This window comes from Cebidichthys violaceus, unplaced genomic scaffold (assembly GCF_023349555.1).
Source record: "Cebidichthys violaceus isolate CVI_PGR_0920_01 unplaced genomic scaffold, fCebVio1.0.p SCAF_12, whole genome shotgun sequence".
In the NCBI taxonomy this organism is placed as follows: domain Eukaryota; kingdom Metazoa; phylum Chordata; class Actinopteri; order Perciformes; family Stichaeidae; genus Cebidichthys; species Cebidichthys violaceus.
The window spans coordinates 929,576-950,017 of record NW_027176285.1 but is presented as its reverse complement, the minus strand read 5'-3'; the positions used below and the strand labels follow the sequence as shown (position 1 = coordinate 950,017).

Here is a 20,442-nt window from a genome sequence, read left to right as displayed (position 1 = left end):
ACCTTTTAGTCTGCAGTACAGGTGAGACCACATCCTGTTTTTGGTCTTGTTTTCCATCTAAAGCGATGTCTACGTAGTGTTTCTTTTATTCTTTGGGTGTAAAACATTGCGCATTAAATGGTCTCATTTCCAGGAAGGTCAAACAGTTGATCCCATCAGAGCTAAGCTAGTTTACAGGCAGACTGACTCTAAGGCAGCTTTTTTTTTCTGTCCCGCCAACCAGTGTCAACACTCAGAGATTATTCACGCTCCTCTGTCATGCATTCCCATTTTACAACTGGGACGCCTCCACAAATATAACTGAGCAAACTCAGTGAATTATTACAAATGTTTTATACATTGTAGAAGAAATTTGACCACAGTGGAGTAACCTGCTGAGACGTTTAAACAGGAAGAAGAAGAAGACATCTAGAGGTGTCATGATCCGTTTCATGGTGTACTGTTTGATAAAGAACGATGACAAATGTACAAATCAATCAGTCTAGCATGCTTCTATGTTATATATGGAATACAACGTGAGGTTGAAAAATGTCCACATCGTTCTATAATGTCCTCTATATGGGGGGGGACAGCCTATCATCCTCGTATTTCAAAATGGTTCCAGTTCATTTTTGGAAAGAAATTCATGAAATAAGTTGATTTTAGTCACAACAAAGTTCAATGATACATGTCCAATGACATATTACTACAAATCACTGTTATGTACATAGTAGGACAAATGTTGTCATTGTGTCATCTTTGGCTTATTGTTTTTGGTCTGACACTGTTTTGCACAAAGTAAGCCGGGGCATGAGGTGTATTATATTGGTTTACAGTAATGCTCGCCCATTATTGGCTTCAGCACATTGCTTTCCAGCATGTTGCATAACATCAACAGGATTACTCACCAGACACAAACATTCCCCATCTGTCTCTCTGCCTCCATCACTCGCAATCTTTCACCGTCGACCATCTTGCTTCTCCCTTCATTTCCCGAACGTGACAGCATTTGACCTCTTTAGTTATGGAGCTCCTGATATGAGCGTTGACCCCTGGATCATGCTAAGTAGCCAAACAGGTGAGTTAGTTTGTAAGAAGGCTAAGGTCTCTGGACATCAGACCACCAGTAAGCTTATTACTGATTGTGTTGTGTTTGTCTGCATTCTCTTGAGCTCAGGAGGGATCACGGCCACTTACAAGTGCAGCGTGTTGTCAAGCCTTAACTGCTGACAAACATGTTTCTGTTTCTATGCTTTAAACAACAGGGCTTTATGCTGCACCGCTAAGAGATTTATACACAGTCACATGTTTGGAAAGTGAACTTTTTTACAAAAAGGACAAAATTCCAGTGATATTGTTTAGAAAAATATCTTTTATTTCGTCTTTCAAAGCAGCAGTAACATTTTCCTTACAAACAATGGATGAACACAGAGTGACAGAGGAGGAAATGGATTCAAACTGATCTTTTTTCACTGTCTTTGCCTAATTATATTCTGGTGTTTTTCCTCCTCTCACTCTTTTTGTCTGTCCAGTCACATTATCACTCTCACATACAGGCCTTCTTACACATACACTCTTTCACACTCTCCCTCTTCTTGCTTTCAAGCCTTCTTGACTGCAACTAGCTGGCTTCACGCTCTCCTGCTCTGCTTTCTCTTTCTCTTTAGCAGGCTCCAGACTGCAGCACAGGCTGAAACTCTCCGGCCATGCAGATGTCCTCCTGTTTCTGACGGACGACGCGCTGGATGGCGGGCGGCAGGCCGCGGGGGTTCCTGGAAAAGATAATGGCGTAGCCGTCCTCGCAGCTGCCATCCTCCTTCAGGGTGCGGCAGGCGTAGGTGATGGCGTAGTTGTCGTAGTCGGTGTCAATCACCCAGTAGTTGTCGCCTGGTTAGAAAGGAAGGAAGAGGTCAGCGAGTGTGAAGAGGAGCGAGGAGATATGAGAGGGGTGTGAGGGTGGGTATGTGTGCACAGCTGACCTCCACTGGACAGGTAGCTGGCCAGTCCCTGGTAGTTCATGAACATCTTGCCGGGGTTGGTAGGGTCGGGGACAGAGTACTGGGCGGCCATGTCAGCACACACAACCCAGAAGCTGCAAGCACACACACGTCAGTGTCAAAGTGAACAATGTAGGCCCTCAACAAATCAACAACGCTAATATCGTTCTTGCAATTACAGGACATTGTAGCGGCGTAAACCTCAGAAATTCTAATGACAACATACTGAATAATCGGCATGCATACACTACAGTACAGTATACATTTCTCAAAATAAAGCCTAGATTTCCTTCAGCATGCAGTGGAGCCCACATTCCTATGTAAAAAATCTACTTCTTCAACCTTCAATTCTTCCTAATCCTCCATAATCCAGGGAAAACCCAGTTTGTAGCTAATGCTGTTCAGAATGTGCTTTTACAAAATCACACCTGCTCCTAACTGCTGACCCTGAAAACTGAATCAAGGTGGTCTTTGTGACCAAACTGACCATTTGGGGTTTAAAGAGATGGTGAGATGGTTTTTCATTTGAATTATGTAATCGTATCCGCAGATAAAGAGTGAAATAGAGCAGGGTGAAAAGTCTCTCATTCCTGTGAAGTCACTCGCTGGTCCTCTGACTCACCCAAACAGAGTGACGCGTCCCTTGGAGGAGGCGGTCATGGAGCCGTCATCGTCGATGGTGTACTCAGCGGAGATGTTGTCCTGCAGGAACAGGCCCTCTGGATCTTTCTTCTGCAGTGCGTACCACTTTCCTGCATACTGCGATGAAAAAGAAGGAGGAGGACGGTGAGAAAGGGTTTTACTTCCTTTCAACATGCATGCTGTTGATGTGCTTCCATTCACTCACCCTCTTGGGGTCAAAGTCCCCTTTGACTGTGAAGCTGTCAACAACACAGGAGGCAGACAGGCAGTGCTCTACGCAGGACAGCAAGACCAGCAGCAGAGCCAGTTTAGAGGATCCCATTCTAAAATGAAAAGCACATGAGTGTGTTAGGACCAGAGACAGACTCCCACATGGCTGCTGAAGTATCATTAATGACACAAAACCGATCTGTTGTATACAAAACTGTGAACACCACATTACGTCAACAGTCACAGCTGACGGAATGGATCGTTTACATCAAGTGCACAGTACATGTTTAGACAACACAATCATAGATAGCGTTTGCTGATCACTTCAAATACAAGTCAGTAGAAGGTAAAGTGAGTAAAAGGCATTGTCTTACCTGTTTGAGTCAAAGAAGCAACACCAATTAAAAATCTACTGTTCGTGGTTATCCACCAGATTGAGTGTTGTGGCTCTTGTGTGTGTGAGGCAACCTTTATATACACACTCTGCAGACCAGCTTATGGCTGATTTTCATTGCTTGGTACTAAATAAGGTGCTTAAATCTAGAGGTAATCCTGTTGGGCTGAAATACTTACTGTAATCTGGCTTCTACGCTGAAACCTGCCCAAGACTTTCTATAACAACAATCAGACCTTTATGTAACTGAAACTAAATAAAAACAGGCACATATCTGAGCAGGTGCAGCAGCACGTACACACACACACACACACACACACACAATTTGAATAAACACATGGGACAGCACAGGTAATACATTGAGTGTTTGGATTTGGAGTGTGGATTTTTCTCAACTATAGCCAAACGTTTAAGTGTCAAAAGTTGAAATAAGTTGCTGCTACACAAAATGCAAATGTTCTGCCTCAAATGCCATCCTGAGTAGCAACAGGAAGGTTTGAGCTTAGTTCTCTGATTTTTGCAGACAAAACAAAAAAAAGTTTTTTATGAAAAAACTGTTTCCAAGAGTGAGTTTCTGATTAAAGCCACTCCGGGGTTAGACGTTTTAAGCAAAGTGCCACACTGGTACAAAAGGCTCAAATCTGCTTGTGAAACTAAACTGAATAGGATCAACAAGAACACCAGCTAAAACAATTTCCTGGCTAGATTATAATGACATTCCACTTTGTCCTCAACATATTCCTCTGAAGGAGCTTTAAATTCAGACAAATCTATTTTCCCACTCACTTTTGATGAGTTCAAACCATACAATGACTGAGATATTAATTCCATAACTCGTTGGAGACGTTGGTGAGTTCACCAGTACAAGGACTGAGGAGTACTGTGTGGACAAGCACTGTTCAAAGTCAGGCTGGATCACAGGAGAACGTAAATATTGCACTAGAATCTAGGTTAATTTAGCTACAGCTTGACATATGATGTGTTTTCTTACATTTTAAAGAAGCTCTCTTGCTTAAAGTTATAAGTTCACTACATTTACGCATCCAAACCATAACAGGACTACATATGTTACTTTACTACAATAAATACATACTTTAGAGGTGAGTACAACAAGCAAAACACCTACAGGACTGGTTAAAACCGTGCCAAGGTTTCTCATTTTAATTTTGAATTTCAAAATCAAAACATTATAGATATTAATATTATTATTATTAATAATGTAAATGCAGATATATTGCATTCTTACATACACATACAAAGACATATACTGCTCCTGACAAAGCTATTCTGCATCAGGTTTAGGAATCTGGTAAATATCATCTTTTTAAATCTGCTGTTGACCTGTGATGCTAGTTATGTATTTGTTTTGTTTCTTACTGTTATCATGTTATCTATCTGCCTTGTTTGTATTGTTTTACCATGTAAAGTGTCTTTGAGTACCTTTTAAAGCACTGTACAAATACAATGTATTATTATTAATATTATTAAATTCAGCACAGTTTAAGACTGACAACATTATCTCACACCTCTTGAGACTAGCTGGTTATTTTCTCTTCTTGTGGCTGAGTAATCAGTGCGTAATCCTGGAAGAAGTAGCCTGTAAGTCTGTCCAAACTTCCCAAATAATGGGATGATCCGCCTAATAACACAAACACTCACAACACCGTTAGATAAGGGCGTCAATGTCTGAGAAGTCTTTTACCACAGAAAGGATCACAGTGGCAACACACATATTACATTTCATGACAAAAGAAGAAGTGGAAATCAATATGACTATTATTTCACATGCATGCAGTTTTGCACTTACACACACACACACACACACACACACACACACACACACACACACACACACACACACTCTCTGCTGTGAACTATTGAACTCTCCTTTTCTGGATTAACCCCGGTCACATGAGATTACTGCTGGCATAACACTGTTTATCATGACATAACAATCAAAGTCTTCTTCGTGTGCAGCTTTGTTCTTCTATTATTCTCGCCTTAATTAAACTTATTCAATCAAAATTAGATAATAGTTATATAACTGCAGAATCGCCCCACACTGTTAGTAGACAGTCTCCTCAGCGAGGACACAGACAAACAAACCAATCAAGGCAGACAATACCTCTGTTTTTGAAGTTGTAAATAAATATGTGATAAACAATGAGTACTTCTTTTGATCCTATAAAACCATTTATATGAATTAACTTATGATCTGAGGACGCCTAGAAGCCCAACCGTGGCCTATTCAACAGAGCACGCCACCAGCCTCGGGTCATTATCAACGTCTGCATTCGGCCGGTAACCTGGACGGACCTGTGACACGGCTAGAAACGATTACACCCTCTGCTCACCATCATGACTGCTGTATTTAGATCTGTTTAAGTGCTGTCACGTTCAGGGACTGTGCAGACACACACTGGCTAAAACCTTAAGCTCCTACTGTACACCCCATTTACAAAACATGGAGGCGTTTCCTGGTATTTGGGGTTGTTTGGTATATTGTGATGTAAAAATAAAGGGTAAGATAGATAGGCCTTGGGCTGGAGAGGTGTAGGATGTGTAAACATATGTATTGATCTATTCATTATTATGTATTCCCTCTGTAGGACAAGGAGTGTGTGTGTGCTTTAAGGTGCTTTATATGGGTCTGCTGCGATCTTGTGGTGAGTGTCAGCATCGCAGCTGGTAAGTATTCTTGTGTGTGTGTGTGTGTGTGTGTGTGTGTGTGTGTGTGTGTGTGTGTGTGTGTGGGAGGGACTCCATGGGGTCTGGGGAGGGCGTCTCAGAGTGGGCGCTCAAAGGTGGAGCGGCACAGCTGCACAGCAGATCAGGCAGGGGTTGTGAGGGCTGCGCTGGTTATACTAACCCATAGCATACAATGATCTTGATCCTCTTGATGAAGTTTCAAGGTAACAAATGTACACATGCTGACTATAGTGTCTGCAAACATAAACGCATATTTACATGTCATGACAAGTAAAAAACAAATAATGCTAAAATAAAATAAATATTAATATTTATCTGCTGATCTGTGCTATAAATGTAATTTCTGTATGATTCCAATCATTTCAAGCATTTTCATAATCAGAATCTCTGAATGATGTCATGTCCTGTTCAAACAGAGGAGACAGTGAGGTGAGACAGTGACCAGCTGTTCCTCACCTCACTGTGAATCCTCACTAACTGTTGAGTCTTTTTCTGTCTCATTGTTTGTCACCACTGTAATATCTGTACACTCTTTTATTATATCTCCTTTCTTTACATATAATATGTAATGTATTTCACGTCTGTGTAGAACATATTTAGTCCTGCTGATCTGACATTAAAAAGCACAGAGAGGCGAACACTACCTCTGCCTCACTGAAGGGGGCGAGCGAGAGCCCACGGGTCGGTTTATGCTTGTTCTGTCGTTGCTCTTCTTCTACACTTATCTTCTTCTTCTACGCTTCTCTTCTTCTTCTTGTATTTTGCTTTGACCACAACAATGTAAGATTATATATCTAAGCTTAAAAATGTCTCAAAAACAGTGAAATATGACCAAATCAACATCAGTTCATCGTCGGACAGGTAAAGTAACATTTTATGTGTTTGTTGTTCTCTTTGTACATCCGGGTTGTTACGCAGATTATCGAGGAATCTCACGATGTTCGCGGGTGGCGCTCGCGAGCGCTCCGCTTCTGAAACGCCCCCGGTGGAATCAAACATGTACCTTAATGTGTGTGAATAATGCTGATATGAAATATGAAGAACAACCAGTAGTCAATGGTCAGGCTGTCAGTTGAATGTTGATGTAAGCTTCTCTATTGGGTTCATATATCTGTAAATCTGACTTATGTAGAGTCAGAACCTCACCAGGCAGGAACCTCACCACACGTCACTGTCGTGTACACACACACACACACACACACACACACACACACACACACACACACACACACACACACACAATGGATCTGCCGTAGGCCTAATCTATTATAGTGGAAACAGATTATCTGTTTGACCTTTTGTTTAAGGTGTTTATGGAACCTTATTATAGAGAGGTCCTCCCTGCTCTCAATGAAAGGATTAACTTTCTTACAGAAGCACAAAACGTCTCTCTGTGTTGTTGACAGTAGTCTCTCACTGATGATGAATGAATGTCTATCTTCCAGCGTTACTCCCTTGGCCCCATCAGGATGTCACTGACCACCAGTCTCTTAAGTAACGACAGTCATGGCTGTGGAAACCAGGGGGACAGACACTGCAGGGAGACTCACACGTGGACAAAGACGGAGAGTTGGGGTGCTGAGATAATCAGCTCGTGTCCTAACTAAAGAGGGCTTATGCCAGAGGAGGCCTTGTTTAATAAGGACTTAAAGAGCTTGTACAGGTAGACAGAGCTGCATGTGAGAGACGGACAGAAATAGTATGCTGCAGTAGACCACACTGAAAAATAATTAATAACAATTATCTTTCTAGGTTTTTATATTTATTTACGACTTCATTCTTTTTTGTAATTGGGATTTGTAACTTCCTGCCTTAGACAACCTCCAACAGATCCTCTTCATTTATAGTTATTCATATGTATATTTAAATGAGTCCTTTTTGTTTCACTTCTCTCGAGCTCAGAGAAGACCTTCTTAGACTTTATTAGAACCTTCGTATCCAACTCCCAATGAGGTTCTTGTATCCTCTTTTACGGAATTCTCTTCATCAACAGCATCATTCACTTTTTATCTATTAAACATGTTTATACAAGCTGGGATCAAAGCACCAATTTATATGAGGTGTCGTACGGTTATTCTACAACACTGGTAGTTTAATTGTTAGCTTTGTTTGTCTTTGTGCACATGTATTTAAGACAAAGACAGCTATATGCATTTAACCCTACATACAAATGTTTTCATTTGAAATAATTGCTGATTGGATGTAACCCTTGCAGTGAAAAGAAAGAGAGGAATATGTTAATTTCTTAGTTTTTTTGTTAAATCTCTGTGTTTTTCATGCTGTATAGATTCCTTTGATCGATCTGTGCCGCTACGAACGTACAGAATGTACTCGAGCACGCTGGGCGCTGTCAAACATATCTGTTACTAGATGATCAGCTGACAAGTTTAGCAGAGGCCGATCCCTGCTAACCTTCAGCTCTGTCTGCTGATGACAGATGGATTGTTTGGATTCAGCCCTCTGCCTCCTCCTCAGGGATCTCCCTCACTCAGTCCACTCATCCCACTAACAGGGGGGATTATTTTATTCCTGCATTTGAATGTGTCCACTTCTGTTTTCCCCCGTTGTGTGTGACACCTGGGTAAGATTTGTTTTTCTGTAGGGGATTAGCTGGATGAACCGGTAGCTATGTGCTTTGTTTTGCTTCATCCTTTTTTTGTTCTTTCATTTCTATTCAGAGAAGTTGGAAGTAGCTAATTCAGGGACCGAGCGGGAGCTCAGTCACTGAGCTGAGGAGGGAGACGACAGGAGCGTTTGGGAGAAGAGGAGGCAGAAGGAACCATGGGTGTGCAGAAGGAAGACGTGGAAAAGTTCCTCAAGGAGAACCCTGCATTTGCTAAACAGTACTTTGACAAGAAGATGAGCCCTGCCTCCATGTCAAAGGTGTCAGGACTCCCAGACAAACAGATCGACTTCAGCCAGTTCAAGGACCTCACTCAGGTACGTTTAACTGTTTCCCTTCTTGTTTATTAAGAGGAAAGGAAGCAGGTAGAGACTACTGACCAAACGTTGCCATAGTTAAGCAGCCAGATAAACCGTATCCATATATAATATAACCTCTGCAAACTTCTTAGGAAGGTCCGAATCATCTCTACTGAAAATACACTCTTAACATTTGTCCATTTTTTTTTTTCAAGCTCGAAGAAAGCCAAATCATGTATGAGCTGATCAAAGACATGCAGGAGAACATCAACGTGGAAAAGGTGGTCTTCAAGATCCTGAAGAGGATCAGCGCTCTCATCCACGCGGACCGCTGCAGCTTGTTCATGTACCGTCAGCGGAACGGCATTGGAGAGCTCGCCACGAGGCTCTTCAACGTCAACACGGAGGCAGAGCTGGACGACTGCGTTGTGCCACCGGACTCTGAGATCGTCTACCCGCTGGACATGGGGATAGTCGGCCACGTGGCCCTGACCAAGAAGACTGTCAATGTGAAAGACGTCACGGAGGTTAGTGGGAGGAAATGCATCGATGACCATAAACTAATCAGAATGATGAAGTTCTCTCTGGATGGGGTGCAGATGTTCAGCATATCTGCACTGCTGTCTGTCGCGTCCTTCATGATACTACAATCAGCCTCTAACTTTTAGATCCTACACATAGTTTTAACCAGTAATTAAATGTTTATCTTTTTAACAATTACATCGTAATCTCATAGCAAGCAGGTCTGCTTCTGAATGCAACTGCAGTTATTAATGCAATTAACTCATTCATTAAATATGACTCAGGAGGTGACATGCAGACTGAATCTCTATGTTTTCCTTAATTACATTTAACCAGTAATATGTGCAGACAAGTAAAGGAAGAGTTAGTGACACGTATCTATGAGAACGTAAATCCTCTTGTCAGACATAATCCATTTATTTCCAGATCCCATCAGCCTCTGCTCTAGCTGTGGATTAGACGCCTCTGGCATTTAGTCAGCAGGAATCTAAAACAGATCAAAACAAACTCGCTCTGCGCTGCCTCCATACAGACTAAACTAAGTACTAAATATTAATGAAGTGCTGCGGTTTCATAATGAAATCACCTTGATAATCAAGCAGTGGGAAACAGCTGGTTGATCCTATGATTGTGGGACATTTTGCTTTTGTAAATCATGTTTAAAAGAAAAACATCTTCCAGTTCAGTGTATCGATTATTGTCACTCTGACTAGGTTTACAACAATGGTCTTGGTTTTGGTCCAAATGACTAAATTATAAATTTAATAGCAATAAGTGTAATTTATCTCATGATATAGTAGGAACAAAGCTGCCCTCTAATGAATCTCCTCATGGCTCTATACTGCATACTGCATTTTGTACCAAATTTCTCTTTCAAAGCATTTTTTTTTTTTTAATGTTTGCAGTAATTGTAATGAAGGAGAAATGAAAGCCTTGCAAGTGTACTTAACATCCACTCAGAACGTGTGTTTTCTGTCTTCTAGAACCAGCATTTCAGCTCATTCGTCGACGACCTCACAGAATACAAGACCCGGAACGTTCTGGCTACGCCCATCCTCAACGGCAAAGACATGGTGGCTGTGATCATGGCTCTGAACAAGACCACAGGACCACATTTCACTGCTGAGGATGAGGATGTGAGTCCCAACCACACAAGAAGCACACGCAGCTGAAGCACATATACACTCGTTTATACACGTTCAGAGGCCAAATCATAGCTTCTAGAATTTGATTTATTTGATTATAACTTTTCAAGACAACTGGCATCAGTGTATCACTGCAGCGGGTGGGGAATCCCCTCCTGGTAGATCATTAAGGTCTTTACCAGTAGGACCGATGTGTGTTCAGCATACGTTAGGTCATTAATCCCAATTAGCAGCAAACTAAGCTTCAAAATGGAAATAAGCTTGAGGTGGTCAAGAGCGTTATGGACTTAGATCTACAGCAGGTTCATGACTTTACGAACAGTAAGACAGCGTATGAAATCATAATCAGATTCTTATACTTCTACGTATTCTTTCTACTGTAATGTCTACCCTTCTGTATCCTATATCTTCACACATCAGCACATCTTGTATTGAGTCAGAATCTATCACGTTATCCAATCAGAGGTATCATATCATATCATGCTTTTCCTTTTCTCTTGTTTGTCCGTCTAGCTTTTTTTAAAGTATCTGAAAATTGCCACGTTGAACTTGAAGATCTACCACCTGAGTTACCTCCACAGCTGTGAGACCCGCAAAGGACAGGTGAAGGACGTTAACCTGCAGCACAGATTTTAATAGAAGTCAGGAGTTTGGCTTTTCATTCTACTCAAACACTGAATGACTGCATGAACTGACTGCTGTGTGTGTGTGTGTGTGTGTGTGTGTGTGTGTGTGTGTGTGTGTGTGTGTGTGTGTGTGTGTGCGCTCGCTACCTTTCTCTAGCTGCTGCTGTGGTCGGCCAACAAGGTATTTGAAGAGCTGACGGACATCGAGCGACAGTTTCACAAAGCCTTGTACACAGTCCGAGCCTACCTCAACTGTGACCGCTACTCCGTGGGTTTACTGGACATGACAAAGGAGAAGGTACTGTGTCTTGTGTCTTGTGTCTTGTGTCTTTCTCTCCGTCTTCGTCTGTAACATCCCTCGTTTTTGAGTTCACGCATTTGTCACCAGGAAGTGTTGACTGCACTTTTGTCTTCCCTCCAGGAGTTCTTTGATATTTGGCCGGTGTTGATGGGAGAGCAGGCGCCTTACTCTGGCCCCGTCACTCCTGATGGCAGGGTACGTTCCTTTATCATCTAACATTATCATCAACACTCTGCTCGGCTGTAGATTTGTCGTCCTTGTTCTTTTTCCAGTTGTAGCCGTTTTAAACCTGATTGGTGTTTGTATTTTTGTACTGCAGGAGGTCATTTTCTACAAAGTGATTGATTATATACTACACGGAAAAGAAGACATCAAAGTAATACCGTAAGTACATCTTATGGCTTTAGTCTGAATCTTGATTTAACATGTGGTCATGGATTAAGATGACAACAACAACCAACAAATCAGCCTTTGAAGTCATTACAGAACTAGCAACATTTTGGGGAACGGGGCTTGAAGTCAACGTGGAATATTTAAGTTTGGTAGCTTTAACTTAGTTTAGACACAATCTGTGCTCATATCTCAGATTGTGTCTGTATGGATCTGTGCTCATATCTCAGATTGTATCTGTATGGATCTGTGCTCATATCTCAGATTGTGTCTGTATGGATCTGTGCTCATATCTCAGATTGTATCTGTATGGATCTGTGCTCATATCTCAGATTGTGTCTGTATGGATCTGTGCTCATATCTGCTAACTTGTCTACTTGCTCGTGTGTCACGCAGCAATCCCACTCCGGACCACTGGGCCTTGTGTAGTGGTCTGCCTACGTATGTTGCTGAGAGCGGTTTTGTGAGTTTATTTTCATTACATTACTCCAAGCTGTTGAGTCATTTAGAAAAACCAAATGAATGTTCTTTAGCACATCTTCCACCTCCATCGATCTGTTTTATTTCTGCTCCTCAGATTTGTAACATTATGAATACGGCCGCTGACGAGATGTTCAAGTTTCAGGTAAGAGACCTTAGAGGGCTAAGCTCAGCTATCAGGTGGAAGAGAAGATTGTATCACATTGTATCACATTGCATCACATTGTATCACGTTGTATCACGTTGTATCACATTGTATCACATTGCATCACATTGTATCACATTGTATCACATTGCATCACGTTGTATCACATTGTTTCACACGCGTTTGCTTGCTTCAGACTGAGCCACTCGACAGCAGCGGATGGACCATTAAGAATGTTCTCTCGCTGCCGATCGTCAACAAAAAAGAAGAGATCGTGGGCGTGGCCACTTTTTACAACCGAAAAGACGGAAAGCCTTTTGACGATCAGGATGAGCAGCTCATGGAGGTGTGTCAACGCTGAATTCTGTCACGTGATTAAATACTTTTGTACACATTGAATAGTTCTGCATCATAGTGTCGCTCACTATTGATGAAATACTCAATGATGCAGTTCTTTTTATCAGACTATTTAATGTGGACTGTCACGACCCCTTTGTCTCAGGCTTTGACCCAGTTCCTGGGCTGGTCGGTTTTGAACACGGACACTTACGACAAGATGAACAAGCTGGAGAATCGGAAAGAAATTGCTCAAGACATGGTGCTCTACCATATCAAATGTCGGGATGATGAGATCCAGAATGTTCTGGTCAGTACTCTTTGGTTTATTTCAAACTTTGCTCGCAATTGTTCCACCGCAAGGCAACAGGAACGCTTCAGCCATGTTACACACTGTCACACTTCAGAGACTATCTCTCTGCTTCTGTTATTTAGTCGGTTAAAACGTACAGACGCAATGTTCTTCTCTTTTCTCCCAGAACACCAGAGAGGTCTACGGCCGTGAACCCAGAGATTGTGAAGAGGAGGAGCTCCTAGATATCCTGGTAACACTGAAATCTGTCCACTAAAATGGCACCTAATCTTTAGAAGAGGTCCCAAAGTGATACTTCATTAAAATAATTTCTGTTTTTCTAATATTCAAGAAGGGATGTTTCATCTCACTCTGCTTTGCTTATGTTTATTCCCCTCTTAGAAAAAAGAACTACCTCCACTTATTAAGAAGTTTGAGATCTACGAGTTCCACTTTTCGGACTTTAACTGCACAGAGATGGAACTGGTTAAGTGTGGGGTCCAGATGTACTACGAGGTCGGGGTGGTCAAGAAGTTCCAGGTCCCTCAAGAGGTGATCTAGACGAGCATGCCACATAATTACACTGTATTATAAAAGACCGCGCTCATGAATTAATCAGTTCTCTCCCTCAGGCGCTGGTTCGGTTCATGTACTCACTCAGTAAAGGCTACAGAAAAATCACCTACCACAACTGGCGTCATGGCTTCAACGTGGGACAGACCATGTTTACGCTCTTAACGGTATTATTTAATAACATATGCTATTTCCATTTCTGCAACTGCTTCATGTTCCATATCAAAGCCTAAAAATCCATCTGAAAAAAAATATTTTCTTTGTGTTAACCACTCTGTGTGTGTCTGTGTCTCTGTGTGTGTCTCTGTGTGTGTGTCTCTGTGTGTGTCTCTGTGCGTGTGTCTCTGTGTGTGTCTCTGTGTGTGTCTCTGTGTGTGTGTGTCTCTCTGTGTGTGTCTCTGTGTGTGTCTCTGTGTGTGTGTGTCTCTGTGTGTCTCTGTGTGTCTGTGTGTGTGTGTGTGTGTGTCTCTGTGTGTGTCTCTGTGTGTGTGTGTGTGTGTGTGTGTGTGTGTGTGTGTGTGTGTCTCTCTGTGTGTGTGTGTGTGTGTCTCTGTGTGTGTCTCTGTGTGTGTGTCTCTGTGTGTGTCTCTCTCTGTGTGTCTCTGTCTGTGTCTCTGTCTCTGTGCGTGTCTCTGTGCGTGTGTCTCTGTGTGTGTCTCTCTGTGTGTGTCTCTGTCTGTTTCTCTGTCTCTGTGTGTGTCTCTCTGTGTGTGTCTCTCTGTGTGTGTCTCTGTCTGTGTCTCTGTCTCTGTGTGTGTCTCTGTGTGTGTCTCTCTGTGTGTGTCTCTGGCTGTGTCTCTGTCTCTGTGTGTGTCTCTGTTCTCAGACGGGAATGTTGAAGCGGTACTACACTGACTTGGAGGTAATGGCCATGATAACTGCAGGCTTCCTCCACGACCTGGATCACAGAGGGACCAACAATTTGTACCAAGTCAAGTAAGCGCTGTTTAAAACTTCAACTTAAAGGAAGGAACATTTAGCTTGTGAAACAGTTGAATTTAATGTCCTACTGAACTTGAAAGCCATATAGAAGAGTCTGTTTTGAAAGTCATATGCTATGTCAATGCTGAAGCCTTCAACTTGAAACTGAGGCTGATCGTTGTTAATGTTGTGGATAATTCTATTGATACCTGAGGGATTTTCTTTTTTTATGCCAACAGATCTGGCAACCCTCTGGCCAAGCTGCATGGCTCCTCCATCTTGGAACGACACCATCTAGAGATGGGGAAGTTCCTCTTGGCTGACGAGGTGAGAAAGGAGAGGTGAAGTCGACGTTACTGAAACCTCTTCCTCGTCTCGACTGATGACTGATGCCCACCTCTCTCCTCTCTTCTGCAGTCACTGAACATCTACCAGAACCTTCACAGGAGACAGATAGACCATGTGATTCATCTGACCGACATCGCCATCATCGCCACGGACCTGGCTCTTTATTTCAAGTCAGCATAATCTCTCATTGTTAATTCCCTCATGTTGTACTTTCTCTCATCGTCACTCTGTAAAAAAACACGATGATGATGAATGGTGAACTAGCTCCTCTCATCTCATCTTGTCAGGAAAAGAACCATGTTCCAGAAGATCGTAGACCTTTCACACACATATGAGGATGAAAAGAAGTGGGTCGAATTCATGTCTCTAGAAACAACCAGAAAAGAAATCGTCATGTGAGTACAGCGAGCGTGTACAATGTCCTTTGTTTGTTTCACATTGTTTGATCTTCTAAATCTCTTTTCTTGTTGTTGCTTCAGGGCTATGATGATGACCGCATGTGACTTGTCAGCCATCGCCAAGCCTTGGGAGGTACAGAGCAAGGTGAGAAGCACAAACATGTAATAAATAATGAATGTTTATGATCTGCTTCTCCACTGACTGTGTGTGTTTCTCTGTGTGTGTCTCTCAGGTTGCCTTGTCTGTAGCAGCAGAGTTTTGGGAGCAGGGTGACCTGGAGAGGACGGTCCTGGAGCAGCAACCTATTGTGAGTTAACAAACTGTTTGTGTTTGTATCTGTGGTGAAAACGTGCATATGTGAAAGCACATGTTGGTGTTAGTGAATAACTCTACATGGAGACTATCTGTGGTGTGGAATTATTACTTTCATTCCCTTCATTTGCTTAGTTTTTTTACATTAACTTTACATTTTAAACATTAACTCACAAGATAAAGTTCTCAGGATAAAATGGTTGACGTCAAACAGATGATTAGTAAATACAAACTCTCCCCTGTCACTCAACCAGCAGCTGTTATTGAATTCCTGGATGTTAATATGGTTTCTTTGTTAAGTGACTCGAGCCCTCTCTGTCCCTCCCACCAGCCCATGATGGACAGGAACAAGTCAGCAGAACTACCAAAGCTGCAGTGTGGTTTTATTGACTTTGTCTGCACCTTTGTCTACAAGGTAATTCTTAATATTGCATTTTAGCTGATTATTTACGTTTCCTTTAATCAAATCATCTATTTAGTGTATATTTGGAGGTTTCCTGCTCTATTTTTTGTGTTATTTTGTACAAAATTAAAGCACAACCGCTCGCTTATTTTCACTGGCGCATCAACGAACCCCCCCCCCCCCTCACCGAAACTGCTCTGTTTTCATCTTTGCAAACTCATTTTTTATTGAATTTAAATTTGTACTCTTTCCTTTTTCAGGAGTTTTCGCGCTTCCACCCACAAGTCCAGCCCATGTTTGATGGCATCCTGAATAACAGGAAGGAGTGGAATGCTAAGAAAGAAGAGTATGAGGCTAAACTCAAAGCCATGGAGGATGAGAAGGGTGCTAAAGAGGCTGCCACCGCCAGTAAAGGTGCAGTAATACTTTAGAATAAGTAAATGTATTAGAACTGCCGTCATTTGTTTGCCATTATGTGATCACTGAAGCTAAAATGTCAAAATTGGTTGTTAGTTTAAATACTAAAATTGGCCCCAAATGTGTTGACTCTCCCTTTGCCATGTGTTTGTCTACCAGCTCCTGCAAACAGTGGTGGAGGCTCTAAGACCTGCTCGCTGTGCTGAAAGGTGAAACGGCCGGAGTTCACACCGACGGCTCACGACGGACTGACTTCAGAATGACCTGAGCGCCGCAGCCAGCCGGACGGTCAGTCTCACTGCAATAAAGTCATGAAGACGGATACGAGAGTGAATGGACAGTGCTGTAGTATTTCTCCAGATAAACTGGTTCCGATCAGAAAAGGAAAAACCTGAACCAGGAGAGAATCCTCACCAAGAAGACACGTTTTGTCTTTAAGGGACACTAACCAGGTGAGCCAAACATGTAATTCAGAGCAAAGCAGGACTCCAGAACATGACTGCTGTAGTCATGACGACCTCTACTTTAATTAAATATCAATCGAGAGTAAAGTAGAGGTTCCTACTCATCCTCATACAATATCAGTTTCCTTATGTTCTGAGGATTAATGCTAGTTCAGGTGCAAAGATGCTGTGTGTGCTTGTTTGTTGTGGGACAACATTTTATATTTCTTTAATTTAGTTATTAAGCACAGCAAACATGAGAGGATGACATTTGTACATACATCTGTGTAATAACTGTAGATTCTATATCATGTTTCAAGCTCTGTTGTCAAACATACTGTATATTGTACATTCATGTAAAATTCACTTAGGGGTTCAGAGTGTAAAGTCAGTTAATGGGTGGATAGAAATCTATTTTAACTACTGTACATATATTCTAATATTTAAAATGTGATGATTTCATGTTCACTAACCATTCACCAATGAGAGTCTGTTTACCGTGACTGCAGAGAGCCAATCGAGACTGCTGCAGTAAAACATGTGCATTCACTTTAGGAGAGAGATGCTGAAGATAGATTTTGCTTCGCTGTCTGCAAACAGACCTTTAGTCGCTTAATCATGATGCCTTCATACTGTACATACATCTGAGAGAGTAGCTGAGCATCTCATGTTTTATGAAGATACAACGACTAATGTCTTTTTAAAGACGAGCACATTCGATCTAAAATGAGCTGGTTCCAGATCAGATTAACTTCACTGTGACCTGAAGGACTGGACCTCAATGGCTGTTCTGATGTCTGCACTGGTCCCACCCTAAACAGGACCGTTGAGAGGGAACCTTGCACACCTTTAGTCCATCATGTATCTTCAAAGACAATTTCTGCAGACTTCTAGAGCCGATTGAGAAAAAAAGAGCAGCTTCTTGTAATGACTTGTACATCCTCTGTTCCTCCCTGTAAATACATAGAAAAGAATATGTTTCCAGTTGAAATAGAGCTTATTTTTAAATAGTGAAAGTGTGTGATTTATAAGCGCTGACAAATGACTCAATAATTTCTCATTTCCTTTAAGGGATTGAAATATGTTTTTATCACGCTTGTCTCAACTTACTGATGTACAGGAATCACATACAGATGTTTGTGTATCAGAGATCACCGTGTTATATTAGGCAATACATGTACCTTAATATGCTTAACATGTTTGAGTAGACTTTACTTTATGTTCAGTGTTTTAAAGCCACTTCAGATGCTCCATGTGAACTATGATGACCCAAATAAAGCAAATGTATTTTTTATCACTGAGTGAATTCATTTCCTTGGATCCTGAAACGGAAACTTGGTCACAAACTAAAATGACTGACTTGCTACATACTGTTTGGCAAACTCACTATTCACTTAGTTAACATTCAGGACATTGACTTTTAAAGTCATATGACTAGTTTAACTTAATAAGACTTGTTTTATTTGAGTGTCACAACATGAAATGTACTAAAACCTCGTCCACTTAACCATCTCAATTATGAAAGCATGGAGTATATAATGCTTTAAAAAGGTAAGGGAGAGTTCATAATGAAGGTTACAATATTACACAACACACAGGAGTATTGAGGGGACACTTGTGTCCACACAGCACTTTCTACGACTGGTCCCTGACCCCAATCCTGGGATTGCTGCTAAACTAGGCCAGGATTACAACCATGCTCTTCCCCCAGGCTCATCTCCTACTGAAGGACAGGTACACACACACACACACACACACACACACACACACACACACACACACACACACACACAGACAGTTGTCATAAGGTGTGTGTGTGTGTGTGTGTGTGTGCGCGCGTGTGCGCACTACAGTGTATTCCGTCTTTGTATTACATGCAACTAACAAACTAAACCTGAAGACTGACTTGGAAAGGTTAATTGTTTAAAATCACTTTCTATTTCAGTGTAAAGACAGAACCTAAACAACAAAAAACAAATGACAACACTTTGATTATTACATGAAAAATATGTTTTTGTTTATTAGTTTAGAACATAGTGCCGCAGGTTCGGAGAGGATCGTTCATTTAAGGATGGTGTCAGAATTTGCTGCAGAGAGGAGAGAGAACAAGAGGGGGACATGTGTTTACAAATGATATACATATATTTAGTGGAGATAATGTGTGAATAAACAACAACAAAAGCTGTGTTTTGGTGACGAACAGGAACCTGTGTTACCTTCAGACAGTTGTTTGTAGATGCGCTCCTGCTCCTCTCTGGCCTTCTTCTCTGCTTCCTCGACCCTCTTCTCCTCCTCAGCGATGGGCTTTAGGTAATCTGAACCAGAACGACACCACAACCGGTCATTATTTCAAAACAATAAGACGGACTGTTTAAGGGCTCTAAAGGTATTTCCTTAAATGTGGACTTTTATTTTACACATGGGCTGGGATGGGCTTAGGTTTACTGGACTAAATGAGACTTTTAAACATGTATATTACTTCCCTTTTGTTTAGCTGTTGCCCTTGAAGTGTGGACATTGACACTATGACACATTGGCGCATGCGCAGACATGAACTTACCAAACCTCTGTTTGCCATAGAACACGCCGATCAGCAGAGCAGACCATCTGGCCGTCTGAAATAAAAGTGATTCACAGGTGTTGACTGGTGAAGCAGCTATGCCCAGCCAGCTAACTGAGTGTTCACAGTGTGTTGTTTAAGATACCTCCTGCAACTGACCTCATTGCTGTGACTGCGTTAAACACAACTGGCTGAGAATTAGCTCTACGGCTAGCAATAATAATCACGAGCTTCACATCAGACAGATGTGGAAGATGCCCCGAACTTTAACCTCCAGCTGTTCGTCCGGAGTAATGTTCAAGTCTGTCAATGTCATTGCTAGCATTAGCTCGCATGCTACTCTAGCGACTAACATCCGTTCGCCTATAGATGCACGCATAGAGGGAAGTTGGCGTTGGTTTATTCCCTTTAAATTGAGAAAAATCACAAAGATGACATGACATCTTCGGGGTACATAATGTGTGTTATTATTACCTTGATGAGCGGCGACACAGCGACCGGAGGAACCATTTTGAAGCGAGGAAGTAGATCACTTCCGGACAGAGCGGAAGTGATTTCTTCTTCGTTTTTTTTTTTTCTTGATACGAGAGGAAAGTTTGAAACCTCCGGGGCTAACTAGGATTCACTGTTAACCAAACGTACCACACGTCGTTCTATAATGTAACATTTCCAGTGTTGTTTTTCTTTACTTTTTACTTTTTCACTGCAACAATGGACTAAAGCAGCAGCCTATGACCGGTTCATAGTGGACTCACTAGCTTCACCATGTAATGATGCCCAAACATAATTAATACTCAAACATGAACATTAATCATATGTATTTGAGGCTGCAGCCCACATACCAATACCTAGTTTATATTACTCCGATAAGAGGATATTTTAAATGACGTAAAGAGAGTCACTAGGTTACGTTACAATAAGCCTCTCACATAAAGCATAAATGAAATCCTGTTCACACGTGAAGCAGAATGCACCT

The 20,442-nt window shown here is 41.8% G+C and overlaps 2 protein-coding genes across 4 annotated transcripts; one reads left to right on the top strand and one right to left on the bottom strand.

Annotated features, from left to right (window-relative positions):
• Positions 1–1,338: 1,338 nt before the first annotated feature.
• rbp4l (retinol binding protein 4, like) lies at positions 1,339–3,340 on the bottom strand. The gene is made up of 5 exons (XM_068705805.1): positions 3,203–3,340; positions 2,824–2,941; positions 2,599–2,735; positions 1,959–2,071; positions 1,339–1,866 (listed from the first exon to the last, which is right to left on the bottom strand). Exons 2-5 carry the CDS (start codon positions 2,938–2,940, stop codon positions 1,643–1,645), a joined length of 591 nt encoding a protein of 196 aa, XP_068561906.1. The 5' UTR covers position 2,941; positions 3,203–3,340; the 3' UTR covers positions 1,339–1,642.
• Positions 2,631–18,200, top strand: pde6b (phosphodiesterase 6B, cGMP-specific, rod, beta). Of its 3 annotated transcripts, none has more exons than XM_068705803.1 (25): positions 2,631–2,762; positions 5,832–5,910; positions 8,610–8,871; positions 9,069–9,380; positions 10,359–10,511; positions 11,034–11,123; positions 11,304–11,444; positions 11,568–11,642; positions 11,767–11,831; positions 12,234–12,300; positions 12,415–12,462; positions 12,659–12,808; positions 12,965–13,108; positions 13,278–13,343; positions 13,493–13,642; positions 13,723–13,830; positions 14,490–14,599; positions 14,824–14,911; positions 15,002–15,102; positions 15,220–15,327; positions 15,412–15,475; positions 15,564–15,638; positions 15,975–16,058; positions 16,307–16,460; positions 16,623–18,200. In XM_068705803.1, the coding sequence occupies exons 3-25, from the start codon at positions 8,713–8,715 to the stop codon at positions 16,667–16,669; spliced, it is 2,559 nt and encodes an 852-aa protein (XP_068561904.1). In that variant the 5' UTR covers positions 2,631–2,762; positions 5,832–5,910; positions 8,610–8,712; the 3' UTR covers positions 16,670–18,200. The 3 variants fall into 3 exon arrangements, with proteins under 3 accessions (XP_068561904.1, XP_068561903.1, XP_068561901.1); XM_068705802.1 differs by having other exon boundaries at positions 5,832–8,512; XM_068705800.1 differs by having other exon boundaries at positions 5,832–8,871.
• Positions 18,201–20,442: the final 2,242 nt, after the last annotated feature.